Source organism: Triplophysa dalaica, chromosome 6 (assembly GCF_015846415.1).
Source record: "Triplophysa dalaica isolate WHDGS20190420 chromosome 6, ASM1584641v1, whole genome shotgun sequence".
NCBI lineage: Eukaryota > Metazoa > Chordata > Actinopteri > Cypriniformes > Nemacheilidae > Triplophysa > Triplophysa dalaica.
The window spans coordinates 19,069,619-19,083,270 of record NC_079547.1 but is presented as its reverse complement, the minus strand read 5'-3'; the positions used below and the strand labels follow the sequence as shown (position 1 = coordinate 19,083,270).

Genomic DNA, 13,652 nt, shown 5'->3' with positions numbered 1-13,652 from the left:
CTGCAATGTTGCAATATTAACAAATTAATTAGTTTTTAGACGATTTTACATACGTTTACAAAGCCAATATTTTGCTCATTCGGCTGCACTCGTAACCCGGAAGTGATCGTTTCTGACGTTTACCGCCAACTAACGCATGGGTTTGTTATGGTTTGGACTTTTGACACATTGTTTCAGTTTAGGCTGTGTTGAATTTTTGGCGAAATATTAAAGCACTTGGCTAAACTGTAACATTTTTCGAAACGTATGAGCTTAAAATGTTTCAGACCTTTAGGAATTTAGGACAAAGTCCGGTGTCAGTATTTTAAATTCGAGTTTATTTTGTACTTGTAAGGTGTCTGTGAGTCTGTCCCGTTGTGGGCACACAACAAAGGCATTTAAAATGGATGGCAGACCACTCATTTTAGATGGAGGTCTAGCAACAGAACTTGAGGCTAATGGATTTAAATTACAGGTACTTACAGGTAATACAAACTGTTAATTTCAGTAATAACAAATTTCATCACACATGTTTGGTCTTATAGGGAGATCCACTGTGGAGTGCAAGACTACTGCATACAAACCCAAAAGCCCTTAAGGAGGTCCATTATAGGTAATGCAATGTATAAAATGGCACAAAAAAAACACAAACTTTTATCTAGGATCTTTAATTTTTTTCCTAAATTAATTGTACTTCCTTTAAAATGATGTGCTTTTGAAAGATATCTCCAAAGTGGTTCTGATGTCATAACAACAGCCACGTATCAGGCCAGCATGGAGGGATTTGTCAAACATCTTGGTCTTGGATTTGAGGAGGCAGAGCAGCTGATGATGTCAGGAGTTCAACTGGCCAAAGAGACAGTGGAGGACTTCATGTCTCAGGACATGTCATCAGGTGTGTCTAACTTCGACAGCTGTTTTTCATGCAATTAATAAAGCATTATTTACATGGTTGTCAGAATCCGATGTGAGATTAAAAAGAGTCCAAATAAAAGACATGTTTACCTAAATGCACATCTCCCCTAGAAGACCGAAGAAAACCATTGGTTGCTGGCTCAGTGGGTCCATATGGAGCGTTCCTACACGATGGGTCAGAGTACACTGGGGCATATGAGGACAGAATGACAGTGGAGGTAAGGCTTAATCATGATCTCCATCCACCCCGGCTCTCATCACATTAACATTTCAAGAGCCTGTTTTCTTCCCTTAGGAGTTGAAAGACTGGCATCGTCCACATGTCCAGTGTTTGATAAAGGCTGGAGTTGATCTTGTTGCCATGGAAACAATTCCAGGTCTCAAAGAGGCAGAAGCATTAGTGGAAGTTCTCAAAGAATTTCCTGACACTAAAGCCTGGCTTTCCTTTTCCTGTAAGGTGACTGATAACAATGGATACACCCCTGCATGCCCATGCACCCCATCATAAGTGATAAATTGCATTTAAAACACACAGATTTGCAACAGTTTGGAAAAACTGCTAGATGAAGTAAAATTGCTTGGATCTGTTTCAGGACAGCCATCATATTTCAAGTGGGAGAACATTTTCGGAGGCAGTTCGTGTTGCATGTAGGTCCTCACAGCTAGTTGCTGTGGGGGTAAACTGTTGCCCCCCTTCTCTGGTGACCCCTCTGCTAGAGTCTGCCATGTCACACAAAAAAGCAGATTTCAGCTGGGTGGTCTATCCCAACAGTGGAGAGGACTGGGATACCAAAACAGGGTAATTATTGGCTCTTGACATTGATGATAGACCAAATAGTTACGTTAATAGAAAAGCTAATGTCAAATTATAAATACAACAATGGGATATTGTGTAAATTGCAGATGGCAAACAAAAGAATTGACATCATTTGCTAAATTAACTCTTGACTGGAAGGAAAGAGGTGCTATGTGGATTGGTATGTAATTGAAAAAGCTTTAAATAATCTTTACTTTAAAGGCATATTAATGTTCCTAATTTTAATATTGTATCATTGAAGTGTTTACTTTTTCTCAACAGGCGGCTGTTGCCGTATCGGGCCTGCTGATATTACAGAGCTAAAGAAAGAACTACTACATGTGTAACCTTAATTTTTAAAACAGTGCGACTCTGAAATAATGCAAAGATGTTGTATAAATATTCTATTTTTAAATTAAAATAATACCAAGATACACATTACACAATGTCACATTAGTATGATTTTTGTGAATGTGATGTCTCCTCTATATAATCGCAGGGACATGATTCTGCATACATGTTGTAATTTCTATTGAGATCAGTCACTAAATTTTAGATTAACAGCACCATTAGTATGAATCTTTGAAAAACTATGCCTATTTCACAAAATGGCAACAGAGACCAGAAGTAGGGGAAAACTTTCCAGGCCGCACTGCTGCCATAGCCATTCATTCAGCTTGTTTTCTCACAGGCATTCATTTTATTTACCGAAAAACAAAAGTAGGATATGTTGTCCGATTTATTCATGGATTACTGGAAGAAGTAAAAATAGGGAAAACAAACATTACAAAAACATTGTTTTTTGTGCGTTTGATTTATTATAAAGGTCTAATATATGTTAGACAAATCAGCATAAAAGGAGCGCTACATGCCTAACTTCTGGGGCCCGTTCTTCGTACGTCGCTTATTACATCCGAGATCAAATGACACATCCGAGATGATATCATCGTGCTAATCATGATCCGGCTAATTGGGTTCTTCGAACACACCTGCTGTTTATGATTAGTATCGCTGGATTGAGTTATCTGAGATAATTGCGCGTTCATGCGCTTGTTTAAAAGGGGATATGTATCGATAGTAGAAACAATGATCAGCAACGCTGCTATTGGCTGCTCACATGGCAAAAGAGCGCGCTCAGTTTTTCAACGCAGCAGAGCAAGAATTGTTACTGGAAGGGTTTGCTTACAGTAATAATTTGAAAAAATAATTAAAACGCCAGTGGAGAGGGCTGGCAAAAAGTAGCAGACAAATTAAATGCGTAAGTGTTCCATGTTATGGTTATATCACTTACAATTACAGTATATAGTCTTATTTTAATAATTTCATATATATTTCAATTTTCGTAAATAATTTGTTGCTGCGTTAAATTATGTCTATAATCCAAATTGCTTGTACAGTCATTTCGACAAATAAATATTGAGTTAATTTCTTTGACTTGTGAAGGTGAAAGCTGTATAACTAATGTCATTTTTTTTGCAATTTGATATTGATCATATTTTCTCCTTGTGTATTGTAATGCCATTGAGTTCTCCTCTTTTGTGTAGTTTTACATAATAAACCAACACTTTTATCTGTTCCCAAGAAAGTGGTGTCTGAAATATGTGCAGTAAGTGGACATTTATAACTTTACATCAAAAGGAAAGAAAGTGCAACACTTTGTAAAACCCATTTTTCTTTTGCACAGGACAGTGAAGAAACCCTCTCAGATGACTGTCCTTTGGAGGAATTACTTGTAAGTGCACAAATAACTTTATTTAATTTATAGGTGTGGACACATTATTTCTGACTGCAATATAGGAGGAGGAAACGCCTACAGACAGGCCTACAGCACAAAAATATACAGAGGTCGGCAGTCTACTTTTCCTTTTTCTGTTGCATGAGGCTTGTTGAGTTTTTTTTTTTTTTAATGGCACAGGGGGATATCCGTACCCTATATAAACAGAATCTTCAACATAAAATTGAGTATTTTGCTCTTAAAAAAACAAAAATTAAGGGGAGAAATTGAACTTGACACCTTAAAGAAGAAAAAACTGGCACTAGAGATTGAGTTGCTTCAAAAGAAACTTCAGAGTAATTGCTTAAACCCTATTTTTCACAAAGAGCACTATTGCTGCCCTTGGATAACTATATATCTTATTGCAGGCAAAAGATGACCATCACTGGCTTTTCTTGAGAAACAATCATTGAAATAAAACTCCATGAACTAAGCATGTTGTCTTCTATTATTCATTTAATGAAAGTTGCATTGTAACGGGTTTGTGGTCCAGGGAATGGTGCCATGAAGTACTGCCTGCCTGAAGGCATAGCCCCTGTCGCCAAACAGGATCCCATCGTCAGCACCTGGGAAAATGCAGTTTTGATAGGCTCAGAATAAAATTATGTAATACAGTGAGTTTTAAATAATTTTTCCTTACCACGTTCAAATAATGTGCATAAATGTGACTCTCTGAAAATCTTGGAGTCACCCACAGAACCAGGCCATGTGGCTTCCACATTTGTGATGTGGAACATGGAGTCGCACACCATCTAAAATATTTGAAATCAGTCTGCATACTTTTTGATTACGTTACTTTTATTTATTTATTGCTTATCTGGAATATGTATAATTGTTATAGTAATTTACTTGCACATTTACACTGTGAAATCCCTTTCTGTTCAAAAAATCCCCTTCATTTGGGCCAGGTGGGGCCTTGATGGGGACCTGTGTGCAGTCTATGGCACAAATAACATTAGGGAAGCCTGAGGAACAAATACTGTAAGTCCTAGGCTACTTTTTGGCATGATCATGATTCCATGATCTTCATTAACAATTATAATGTACCTGCAATGGCAAAAAAAATCTGCTTCACAGCCTGTGGTCTTAAGTGGCATGGAAAACCACAAAGCCCCCTAAAAACTGTTTGAGTGACAGATAAACTTTGCGAGTGGCACGACATACAGCATTTTTACCCAAGTTTTCTGCATCTCCAATAGTGTAAAGGAAAGTGCCACTCGCAAAGAATCGCAAAGCTATTCAAACTGTGCAGTTGTTAAACCCCGACTGCGACGAGTCGAACATTTAACGTGTGGCTCCAACAAGTTGATAATGTATATTACACCCTCCAGAGAAAAACGATATCTCTCAATCAGTAGATTATCGCGCTGCGCTAAAGGATCCTGTCGATCTCGCAAAAAGCGATTAATTCGAAAAGCTCTTTGAATTATTCTGGTACCTTCAGCAACGCATTCCTGACGTAAAAACGGACAAGACATGTCTGCGAAAGACTTCCCATATCACCTCCGCTTATAAAGCCGTGATCTAATCCTGTTTACATGAAGTAAGCCTGCTCCCGAGCAGGTTCAAGCTTACGGACCTGTTGCTATGACAGCAAGTCCAGGATGAGCTTCGAAGAACCAAACAATCCAAGATCATGCCAAATCGTCAACAATCAAATCCAGCTAACCGAGTTAGCGACGTACGAAGAACGGGCCCCGGGTCTGCGCAACTGTTTTGTGTAGTGAACAGAGCTAGAGCATGGACCAGACAAGCGTTTACCCTACTTCCGGTTTGTACACGTCACGCTGTGAAATAGGTCTATTGTAGCTGGATATTTAAAAAAAGTTCCTTTGAACTAGTAAGAGAGAAAAAGGTTGCTGTAGGATAGTTCTAGTGAACACATTTATTATCCACACTCATAATCATTCTAACAATTTTACTGCATTTCTTTTTTTAAGAGGTCCATGAGAAACAAATACATAATTCTCGCTTTGTTCTGGCTTTATTTCTGCCATAACAAATATAGCCTGACTGTATACAGTAAATATCATAGTGAGTATATAAGTATGCACTTAACTGGAAGTGGAATCATACAAATCTTATAAAAACATCCACAGAACCACAAGTAGTTTTTCAAATTAAACTAAAGCACTGAAAAGAATTGTTTGATGCAAACAATAATTAGGTCTGAGTACAAGAGTAAATAAATTATCCAACAGAGAGTGTAAATCACTTTCATATATCAATGTTGATATATCTGATTTTATATTCGTTTTTCAATCTGCTTTGTTTGAAATGTAACTTCATCCAGACCAGCAGGTGGCGCTCAAGGGATTCTGACCGGTGTGTGACGCATCAGAGTCTTGCTGAATCCATGTGGTAAACTACTGTTTACGGATCTACTCTCCCAATTTAGCCTGTCAGCTCTCCATGTGTTTTTTTACATTCTTCCATGATAAAATACATCGATTACTTTTATTTCTAATGCAAGAATTAGTCATAAAAAAATATTTATAAAGAGAAAATATGGCTGCACCAGCGCAGGGCGACGACAGTGATGATGGCATGGGTGAATTTATGGAGTCTTTCAAGACTAGGAAGTACAAAAATGCTTTTAATGAAGGCAACTGGGAAGAGGTAAGAACTGTCATATATATATGTCGCTATACGTAAACGTGACAACAGGCTCCCATTACTGGATTTTTCAGCAGAGTGCTTACACATTGCATGTTGCAGGAGTTTGATAAGGTGCCCATGTTCATGAAAACAGCCCCAGAGGAGATAGACCCACTGAATCACCCTGATCTTGCCTGCATTCAGTCTATTATTCATGATGATGACAGAACACCTGAAGGTAGGCTATTAAACCATTGGTAACGTTCTCTCTTGATATTGAATGCAGTACTTTCTTTAAAATGGAAGTAAAATAAACTCTAATCCAAGTAAGTGTTCTGATGTGTTTCTCAGAGAAAGCCAGGACATACAAGGATGAGGGAAATGATTACTTTAAAGAGAAGAACTATAAGAAAGCTGTTGTGTCCTATACAGAAGGTTTGAAGAAGAACTGTGTGGACCTCGAACTCAATGCTATTCTGTACACCAATCGTGCAGCTGCACATTTCCATTTAGGTACAGTCTTACAAAATTACTTGCAAATACACCAAACTATTCAAATGACTGTGTTACATAAAAAATGACGATAAACTATTCTTTCAAGAGGCTTTTCTTTTGGGTTTGGCATTGAAAAATGTCCTTTTCCAGGCAATATCCGTTCAGCTTTCAATGATGCCACAGCTGCCAAAAAACTAAAGCCAGACCACATTAAAGCCATATTAAGAGGTAAAATATACGTAACTGTTTTATGTGAAACTATCTACTTCATACTTCAATGCATTGTAGACTTTTTCTGTTTTTGTACCAAATGCCATATAGAGAGAATCTTATGTATGTCTTTGTATATATTGTGTGTGTGTTTAGGAGCGCAGTGTTGTATAGAGCTGCATCATTATTTAGAAGCATTACAGTGGTGTGATGAGGGTCTCAGGCTGCTGCCCACTGACAAGAATCTGCAGGAGCTGAGAGCCAAAGCAGACAAGCAGAAGGTATAAACTCCTGTTCTGTCTAATCAGAATGGTAGTTTAATATATGACTAATGTGATATTTGTTAAATAGAATGTAAATAAAGACGTGTTATTTTAAAAGCATTAATGTTAGTTTGGTCTATGCTCAATGTATTGTAGAGAGAAGCAGAGAGAGATGCCAGAAAGGCTAAGGTTAAAGCAAAGAAGGAGCAGAACGAGAAAATCGCATTGTTAGCTGCTATTAAGGTAACAATCTTAACTTTCACTACAGCAGACACAAAGTTGGTCTTCATTCCCCTTCATCTCCTCTTGGTCTTGCTAGTTAAGAGCTGGTTGTGTGCCAATCTCTGACTAATGAGCGTGAGCATGATGACAATCACTCTTAAAGCCCCTGATATTTATGAAGGAGTCTTAAATCTTGAATGTCTGTTTTTCCTTAGGAGCGTGGCATCAAACTCCTGAAACCCAAGGCATCACAACACAAGGGTTCAGACAGTGAGGATGATGATGGAGGTTCTTCTCGAGCCCTGGCTGATCTAGAGCTTGATGGAATCAGCTCACAGAAGGCCACAGGAGCTCGTGTTTACATGGATGAGCAGGGTGTCCTCCACTGGCCAGTGCTGTTCCTCTACCCTGAACATAAACAGACCGACTTCATATCTGCTTTCTGTGAAAATTCCAGGTTTGTTTTGAAATCCAGCAGTGTTGTATGCATTTGAATATGTGAGTGTGGGCATTTTTCACTAGTTGACAAATTGAATTTATGAGGGCATTAATGGTAGAGTTATTCTTTATAAATTAAGATCAGCAAACCATTTTTATTTTGTTCTTTAGTTTTATAGACCATTTGGCAGTCATGTTTGGTGAAGAACTGCCTCCCTGGGATACAGAAAGAAAATATCGGCCGCAAAATCTTCAAGTCAGTCCAAAGATACACTAGTTTGAATAAAATGCGATGTCCAATCCTGTCCTGGTAAGCATCCATTTATAACATTGCACATTCATGTTTCTTTCAGCTGTTTTTTGAGGACCATGAAAAAGGAAATCTGTATCAAGTTGACCTCGAAAAGCCACTTCTTGGAGTCCTCCAAAACCAAAGGTATATCTGAGGCTTAAAAAAAATTTGTTTCATCATTGACAGAAGTTAAGTTTTTCTTTCTGTTTTGTTTTTTTCTAGGTGCACAGTGAAGGCAGGAACACCTAGCTTTATCGTGCTGGTATCAGGCTCTCCGTTTTGTAAGCAGTTTCAATCGGGAAAAAAGGTGCAGAGATTGAAATTCTAAAGAGACGTTGGCCATAAATCAGCCTCCAGATAAAGGACGTTTTGTTCACCCCAACCGTTGGAAAAGAGAAGCAAACGAACAGCAAGAATGTAATTTCCTCAACTGCAAAGTTTTCTGTATTAAGCATATTCCACCTATTTCATGTATTTGAACTGTGTAAAGGTTTCTTAAATCAAGCTTAAATGTATGATTCATTTTTTATGAATAATATTTAAAAACAATTATTACGGTCTTTTTTAAACAAAAACATACAAATGTTCTGGAAATGATGAACAATAAATTAGTCTACAAAATGTTTCCACCTTACATAGTTTACATTACATCACCCATTACATTAACCGATTACTGATTTAGATTCCAGGATGAGGACACAATGTACAATGTGTCATTCATTGAGGTTTAGTCATTCACATGTAACACTGTGGTAAAGTATAAAATGCTGTTTAGTTACTATACTAGATCCAACCGGCTGACACAACTATCAAAAATGTTTTCATTTAGCATTTCTGGATTTTTTTTACATTTCATATTATATTAAAAACAAATTGGGTAAAAGGTTTAATCAAAACACGAATATCAAAACTTTTTGGTTTGGTTTTGTATAAAATACTTAATTTTAAAGAACCCTAGTGTTTTCTCCAGCTTAAAACACCCAAGTCTTGTATAACTGGCTCTTCAAGCTTTGTGGCGTGTGCTGTAGGAAAAGATGTCATAAAGACAACATTCCAAAGTGGGTTGACAGAAGTAATATAAAACATGTAATTGTTTAAAATCCTTGACTGCATAACATCAACCAAAAATGATTGTTTCAATTTTGAAATGAGTAGCTACAGTATTCTTAAATAATATGGAACGTGCACAACTCCAAACATACAATATATAACACAAATGTCCATCAGAGTGATGCCTTCTCCATTTAGACCATGATCATGTTGTGGTTGTCTCACTACTCCACAGGCTGTTTTCATATTGACATGGACCTGCCCAGTCTGTACTTTATTCCTTGTGGCTGTATGCACTCCAGCAACTTTTTAACCACCTCCAGCCTCCCCTTCCTCACCAGATCCCTTGATAACTCAGTCACCTCATCTGTATGTGCTCGGCACAGTGACTTCAACTCAGATTGGACTATATTCCTCCCATATCGCTCCTCTGCCTGATTTAAACATTCCTCAAACTGTAAAATAGCATCATCCGTGTCCCTTCCGCTTTGGGTGAAGCTCACGAGAACTGCCTGGAGGAGACAGCGCAGGACCTCCATATCTCGGACACTGGGGTGTTCCAGTTCAAGCGCCTTCTTGAAACAGTCAATGGCATTCTTCTCCTCTCCTTTCAGCAACAGACAGCGACCACGTAGTAGTTGTAGTTTGGAGATTGTGGAGCCCAATGGACACTGCAATGCTTTTGCCAGACTGACCAGGGCATGATTTATTGCTATCTCATCAACCAATAGCCTCTCCTGCAGGGCGTCCACACCCATGTAGTAGTAAACCTGTTCAAAGGTGATTGATGTGTTATTTATAAAGTGAGACTGTATTATTTTCGTCACTACATTGCATTATTGACCTACCTGACCCATCTCCAGGTGAGTCCTTAAACAGGGTCGGACAGCCAAAACACGTTCCAGGTCAACACGAGCTTCTTTCAGAATCTTACGGTCGGGGAGACTACCTAGACCACACTTGGCTTTATCCAGATCTTTTGCGTAAATTGTGATGCCAAGCTGGAGAGAAAGTACATAGCTTTCATAACTTTCATTGGTTATGAAATAATTGGAAGGGTGACCTTGAAAATCATTAGAAAGGAGAAAATATACTTTTCAGAAATGACATTTAAACATTTGAAACACTCAGAATGTCTATATTGACATTTTTAGTCTGACACGATACGCATGGGTGAGGTTCTGAGGAGTAGTGCTTTTGTCTTCGGATAAACACAGTCATCCTTTATCCGGAGGCATGTGAGGTGTGTTAAGTATGTATTCAATTCATCTGATTTCGTTTGAATAACCCAGTTGAGTAGGAAGTAACGAATTACTCATCATTTGTGACCCTGGATCACAAAACCAGTCTTAAGTAGCACGGGAGCATTTTTAGTAAAAGACAAAAATACATTGTATGGGTCAAAATGAGTGATTTTTCTTGTATGCCAAAAATCATTAGGATATTAAATATAGATCATGTTCTATGAAGACATTTTGTAAATTTACTACCCTAAATATATATAAACTTTATTTTTGTAAATGGATTGCCTGCCACAGTGCCCGTGATTAACAACTTCAAAGGCAATTTTCTTAATATTTTGATTTTTCTGCACTGTCAGAATTCAGAGTTCGACGTCAGAGAATCCAGATATTGTCCTATTCTAACACCTCATACATCTATAGAAAGCTCATTTATTCAGCTTTCAGTTCATGTAAAAATCTCAATTTAAAAAAATCGACCCATAAGACTGATTTTGTTGTCCAGGGTCACGTTTGTCAATATATTGTCATTTATACAGTATGTTAGTAAAACGATGGAAAGTAATTACTTTGAATTACCGAATGACTTGTTGGTTAAGTGGCGCACAAGCAGTTCTTACCTTGGCACGTGTGCAATAGGCTTGCCAGTTGAGCTCAGCATCCGGAAGGATGCTCAATGCCATGTTACAGATACCTGTGGCCATGTCCAGTTTGCCGGACAGGAAAAACACGTTCCCTAGCCTGTTGAGTATGAATGCATCTTCTGCAGCGAGTTTAATGGCCTGTTGAAATGAGCAGTAAAAATATGATAATTTGATCTTATTATACTGCATTATTAATGAGTTTACATTGAAACATATTGTACATATTGAGTTACAATAATCGTACACGTCACAGGGATAACCTCAGACTAGTAAAAATGCCTATTTGGTTACTATAACATTAGCTTTATAATATATTGTTTTATTAACGGAAAATACGACAGTCAAAATATTTTCCAGATCTAACATCCAGTACCGATCCATAGCATGTAAGCGGGTCCGATCCAGAGAAACCACAGTCATGAACTGACATTGGCACTGTGGTGAAATCCGTTCGTTCCAGCATGAGACCTATGTAGCACCAGCCCAGGGCTAGAGACGGATGATTGAGCGGAGAAAAAAAGGAACTGCCGTAAGACATTGTGTAAATGATTGCTTGGCATCTGAGATACATGAAAGAAAGACATGAATATCAGCTAGAGCCAAGAAGCCATTTAAGATCCAAACAAGTTCCAAGATCCAACACAAAACTGGAAAGGCTGGTCTGTTTAACTGTCTCTTAATGGAGACGCACAGGAACTGACTGTGTTCACTGAATAAGCTTTGCTAAAACCCAAAACTTTCGAGTGCTTTCAAATCGATTTATTGTGATTAATCGATTCCGAAATTAATGTTTGTGATTATACAAATTGTACAAAAACACAAACATACAAGTATATTATGTAGTATATTATATAGTATATTATATATTAGTAATTAAAATTGTTTATACATAATGTATATTTAAATATAAATTACATATTAACTCAATATGTATATTTATAAATATACACGCCACACACATTATAGCAACAAACATACATTTTTTGGAATGGATTAATCGTGATTAATCAATTTAACAGGACTAATATCTTCTCTATGTCTAATGGATAAAAAAAATCACCTTTGAGATGTGTATTTTCAGATTTGATAGTCTCTGTGAGAAGCTTGAGGGCCTTGTTGAAATAGATTAATCTTGTGTCTTCAATGTCTTTTGAATCCCTCACAATACCGTCTAACCTGAAACCCAAGCAAAGTTCTAGTGACCTCATGCAGTCAAATTCTTACAAAATATAGTGTTGGAAAATCTACCTTATGTAAATTGTTGCCATTTTGAAGTTCCAGCTTCTTTTTTCCTCTGTTGGTATCTGCACATAAAGACAAATTCAATATCAAAGTATCTAGGCCTACTTCTTGTATTTAGAAAGACTGTTCCACTATGTTCCTTACATGTTCCCCTCCATAATCAAGTGCACGGTTGTATAACATCAGCGCAGTTGTCAACCTCTCCCGTGATTCTTCATCTCTCTCCAGCTCCACATCATGAGGATGGGCGTATGCCTGCTCGGCCAAACACCGTGCCACCCGAAGCCTGCAGTCCGCCTGGTTCTCCCCCATCTCGGGGCCCATGAGGGCAGCCACACGGTCCATGCAGTCGCCCTCCTCGAGTTCACGTCCCATGCGTTCATAAACGTATCCCATGTTGGCCCAGGCATTAAGGTTTTCAGGATCCTCCGTGCAGATGGTGCGAAAGACCTCCTCCGCCACCTCCAGTTCATCCATATGAAATGCCAGCAGGCCCAGCATATTGCGTACAGCATACTGCAATCGTCCGGGCTCAGCTTCCAGTTCAGCCCTCAGGCTCTCCCTCTTGAGCTGGGTGTCTCGGTGGCGAAGAAGAGCCGGTCCACTGGGCTCACCGTTCAGATGCAGCTCCAAATGAAAGTGGCCAGGGATGTAGGCCATTCCCTCGATCAGAGACTCGATGTCTTCTTCTGTGCTGTCCTCCATGGTCAAATGCACACACGAGCTAACAATGCTTGACTGAGATAGAGGCTCTTTAGTTCAGCTATCTTATAGGTGAGACAAGAAATACAGGTTTGAAGAGGAGAAAAAAATGTGAGAAAGAGCATGTACTTTCTTGCTTCATGTAACAGGTTTTCCCACCCATTGTAAACATTTGTTGTTTTAAATTAACTATTTAAAATAATGAGGAAAACTTGGGTGTTGGCTTGAGGAAGTGTGTGATGTATGAGACATGCTTTCTAAAGTCAGACCTACCTTGGTGTCATGTAGTTTGTCTTTAGCCAAAAGCTGAAAGAAACAAACAAGCAAAATCCTGTGAAAAATCTAATCTTGTAGTTTAAATGTTACATTTATAAAGTTGATTTGTAAACAGTAAAAAAACTATAGGATTGAACCCTTTGACCTGTTTTCTTTCCCAATAATCATGAAAAGACCTTAAACATGGTTTGTGTCAGATATACTGCGTGTTATAAAATGTACCTAGGTAATTATTTGAACAGAAAAACTAAAATTTGACTCTTATACACTTTTTTTTGTAAAGTTCCAAAGTTAATGATTTTAAATTTGTAGATGCAATTCTCACTTTGACCACTAGACTTCAACCTTTCACCAAATATGCAGAACATGTACACAAAAAACTGTGACTGTTAAGAATACAAGGTAGAATTGTCAAAAATGTCTTCAGATATGTGAAAAAATTCTGTCTTTCTGGATCTTAACAGTTTGAGTTGGAAAATGGTTTATTGTCTTAAGGAGTTGTCAAACACTTGCCA

The 13,652-nt window shown here is 38.1% G+C and overlaps 4 protein-coding genes across 8 annotated transcripts; 2 read left to right on the top strand and 2 right to left on the bottom strand.

Annotated features, from left to right (window-relative positions):
* The first annotated feature begins 2 nt into the window (after positions 1-2).
* On the top strand, positions 3-3,119 carry zgc:172121 (uncharacterized protein LOC337599 homolog). Of its 3 annotated transcripts, XM_056751397.1 has the most exons (9): positions 3-140; positions 335-454; positions 525-592; positions 702-874; positions 1,006-1,112; positions 1,190-1,351; positions 1,488-1,693; positions 1,798-1,871; positions 1,973-3,119. In XM_056751397.1, the coding sequence occupies exons 2-9, from the start codon at positions 383-385 to the stop codon at positions 2,035-2,037; spliced, it is 927 nt and encodes a 308-aa protein (XP_056607375.1). In that variant the 5' UTR covers positions 3-140; positions 335-382; the 3' UTR covers positions 2,038-3,119. The 3 variants fall into 3 exon arrangements, with proteins under 3 accessions (XP_056607375.1, XP_056607376.1, XP_056607374.1); XM_056751398.1 differs by lacking the exon at positions 3-140 and having other exon boundaries at positions 147-454; positions 1,009-1,112; XM_056751396.1 differs by lacking the exon at positions 3-140 and having other exon boundaries at positions 147-454.
* A 138-nt stretch (positions 3,120-3,257) lies between these two features.
* Positions 3,258-5,217, bottom strand: LOC130425230 (putative nuclease HARBI1). Of its 3 annotated transcripts, XM_056751400.1 has the most exons (4): positions 4,903-5,217; positions 4,314-4,402; positions 4,105-4,216; positions 3,258-4,030 (listed from the first exon to the last, which is right to left on the bottom strand). In XM_056751400.1, the coding sequence occupies exons 1-4, from the start codon at positions 4,940-4,942 to the stop codon at positions 3,921-3,923; spliced, it is 351 nt and encodes a 116-aa protein (XP_056607378.1). In that variant the 5' UTR covers positions 4,943-5,217; the 3' UTR covers positions 3,258-3,920. The 3 variants fall into 3 exon arrangements, 1 of the variants encoding a protein (XP_056607378.1); XR_008907043.1 differs by lacking the exons at positions 4,105-4,216; positions 4,314-4,402; XR_008907044.1 differs by having other exon boundaries at positions 3,258-4,402; positions 5,044-5,217.
* A 566-nt stretch (positions 5,218-5,783) lies between these two features.
* Positions 5,784-8,342, top strand: ttc4 (tetratricopeptide repeat domain 4). Its single transcript, XM_056751390.1, has 10 exons — positions 5,784-6,083; positions 6,183-6,300; positions 6,414-6,575; positions 6,708-6,785; positions 6,924-7,048; positions 7,187-7,273; positions 7,468-7,709; positions 7,862-7,946; positions 8,044-8,126; positions 8,205-8,342. Exons 1-10 carry the CDS (start codon positions 5,973-5,975, stop codon positions 8,308-8,310), a joined length of 1,197 nt encoding a protein of 398 aa, XP_056607368.1. The 5' UTR covers positions 5,784-5,972; the 3' UTR covers positions 8,311-8,342.
* Positions 8,343-9,258: 916 nt separating this feature from the next.
* ttc22 (tetratricopeptide repeat domain 22) lies at positions 9,259-12,926 on the bottom strand. The gene is made up of 7 exons (XM_056751389.1): positions 12,304-12,926; positions 12,166-12,221; positions 11,978-12,093; positions 11,291-11,406; positions 10,894-11,055; positions 9,881-10,033; positions 9,259-9,802 (listed from the first exon to the last, which is right to left on the bottom strand). The coding sequence occupies exons 1-7, from the start codon at positions 12,862-12,864 to the stop codon at positions 9,275-9,277; spliced, it is 1,692 nt and encodes a 563-aa protein (XP_056607367.1). The 5' UTR covers positions 12,865-12,926; the 3' UTR covers positions 9,259-9,274.
* Positions 12,927-13,652: the final 726 nt, after the last annotated feature.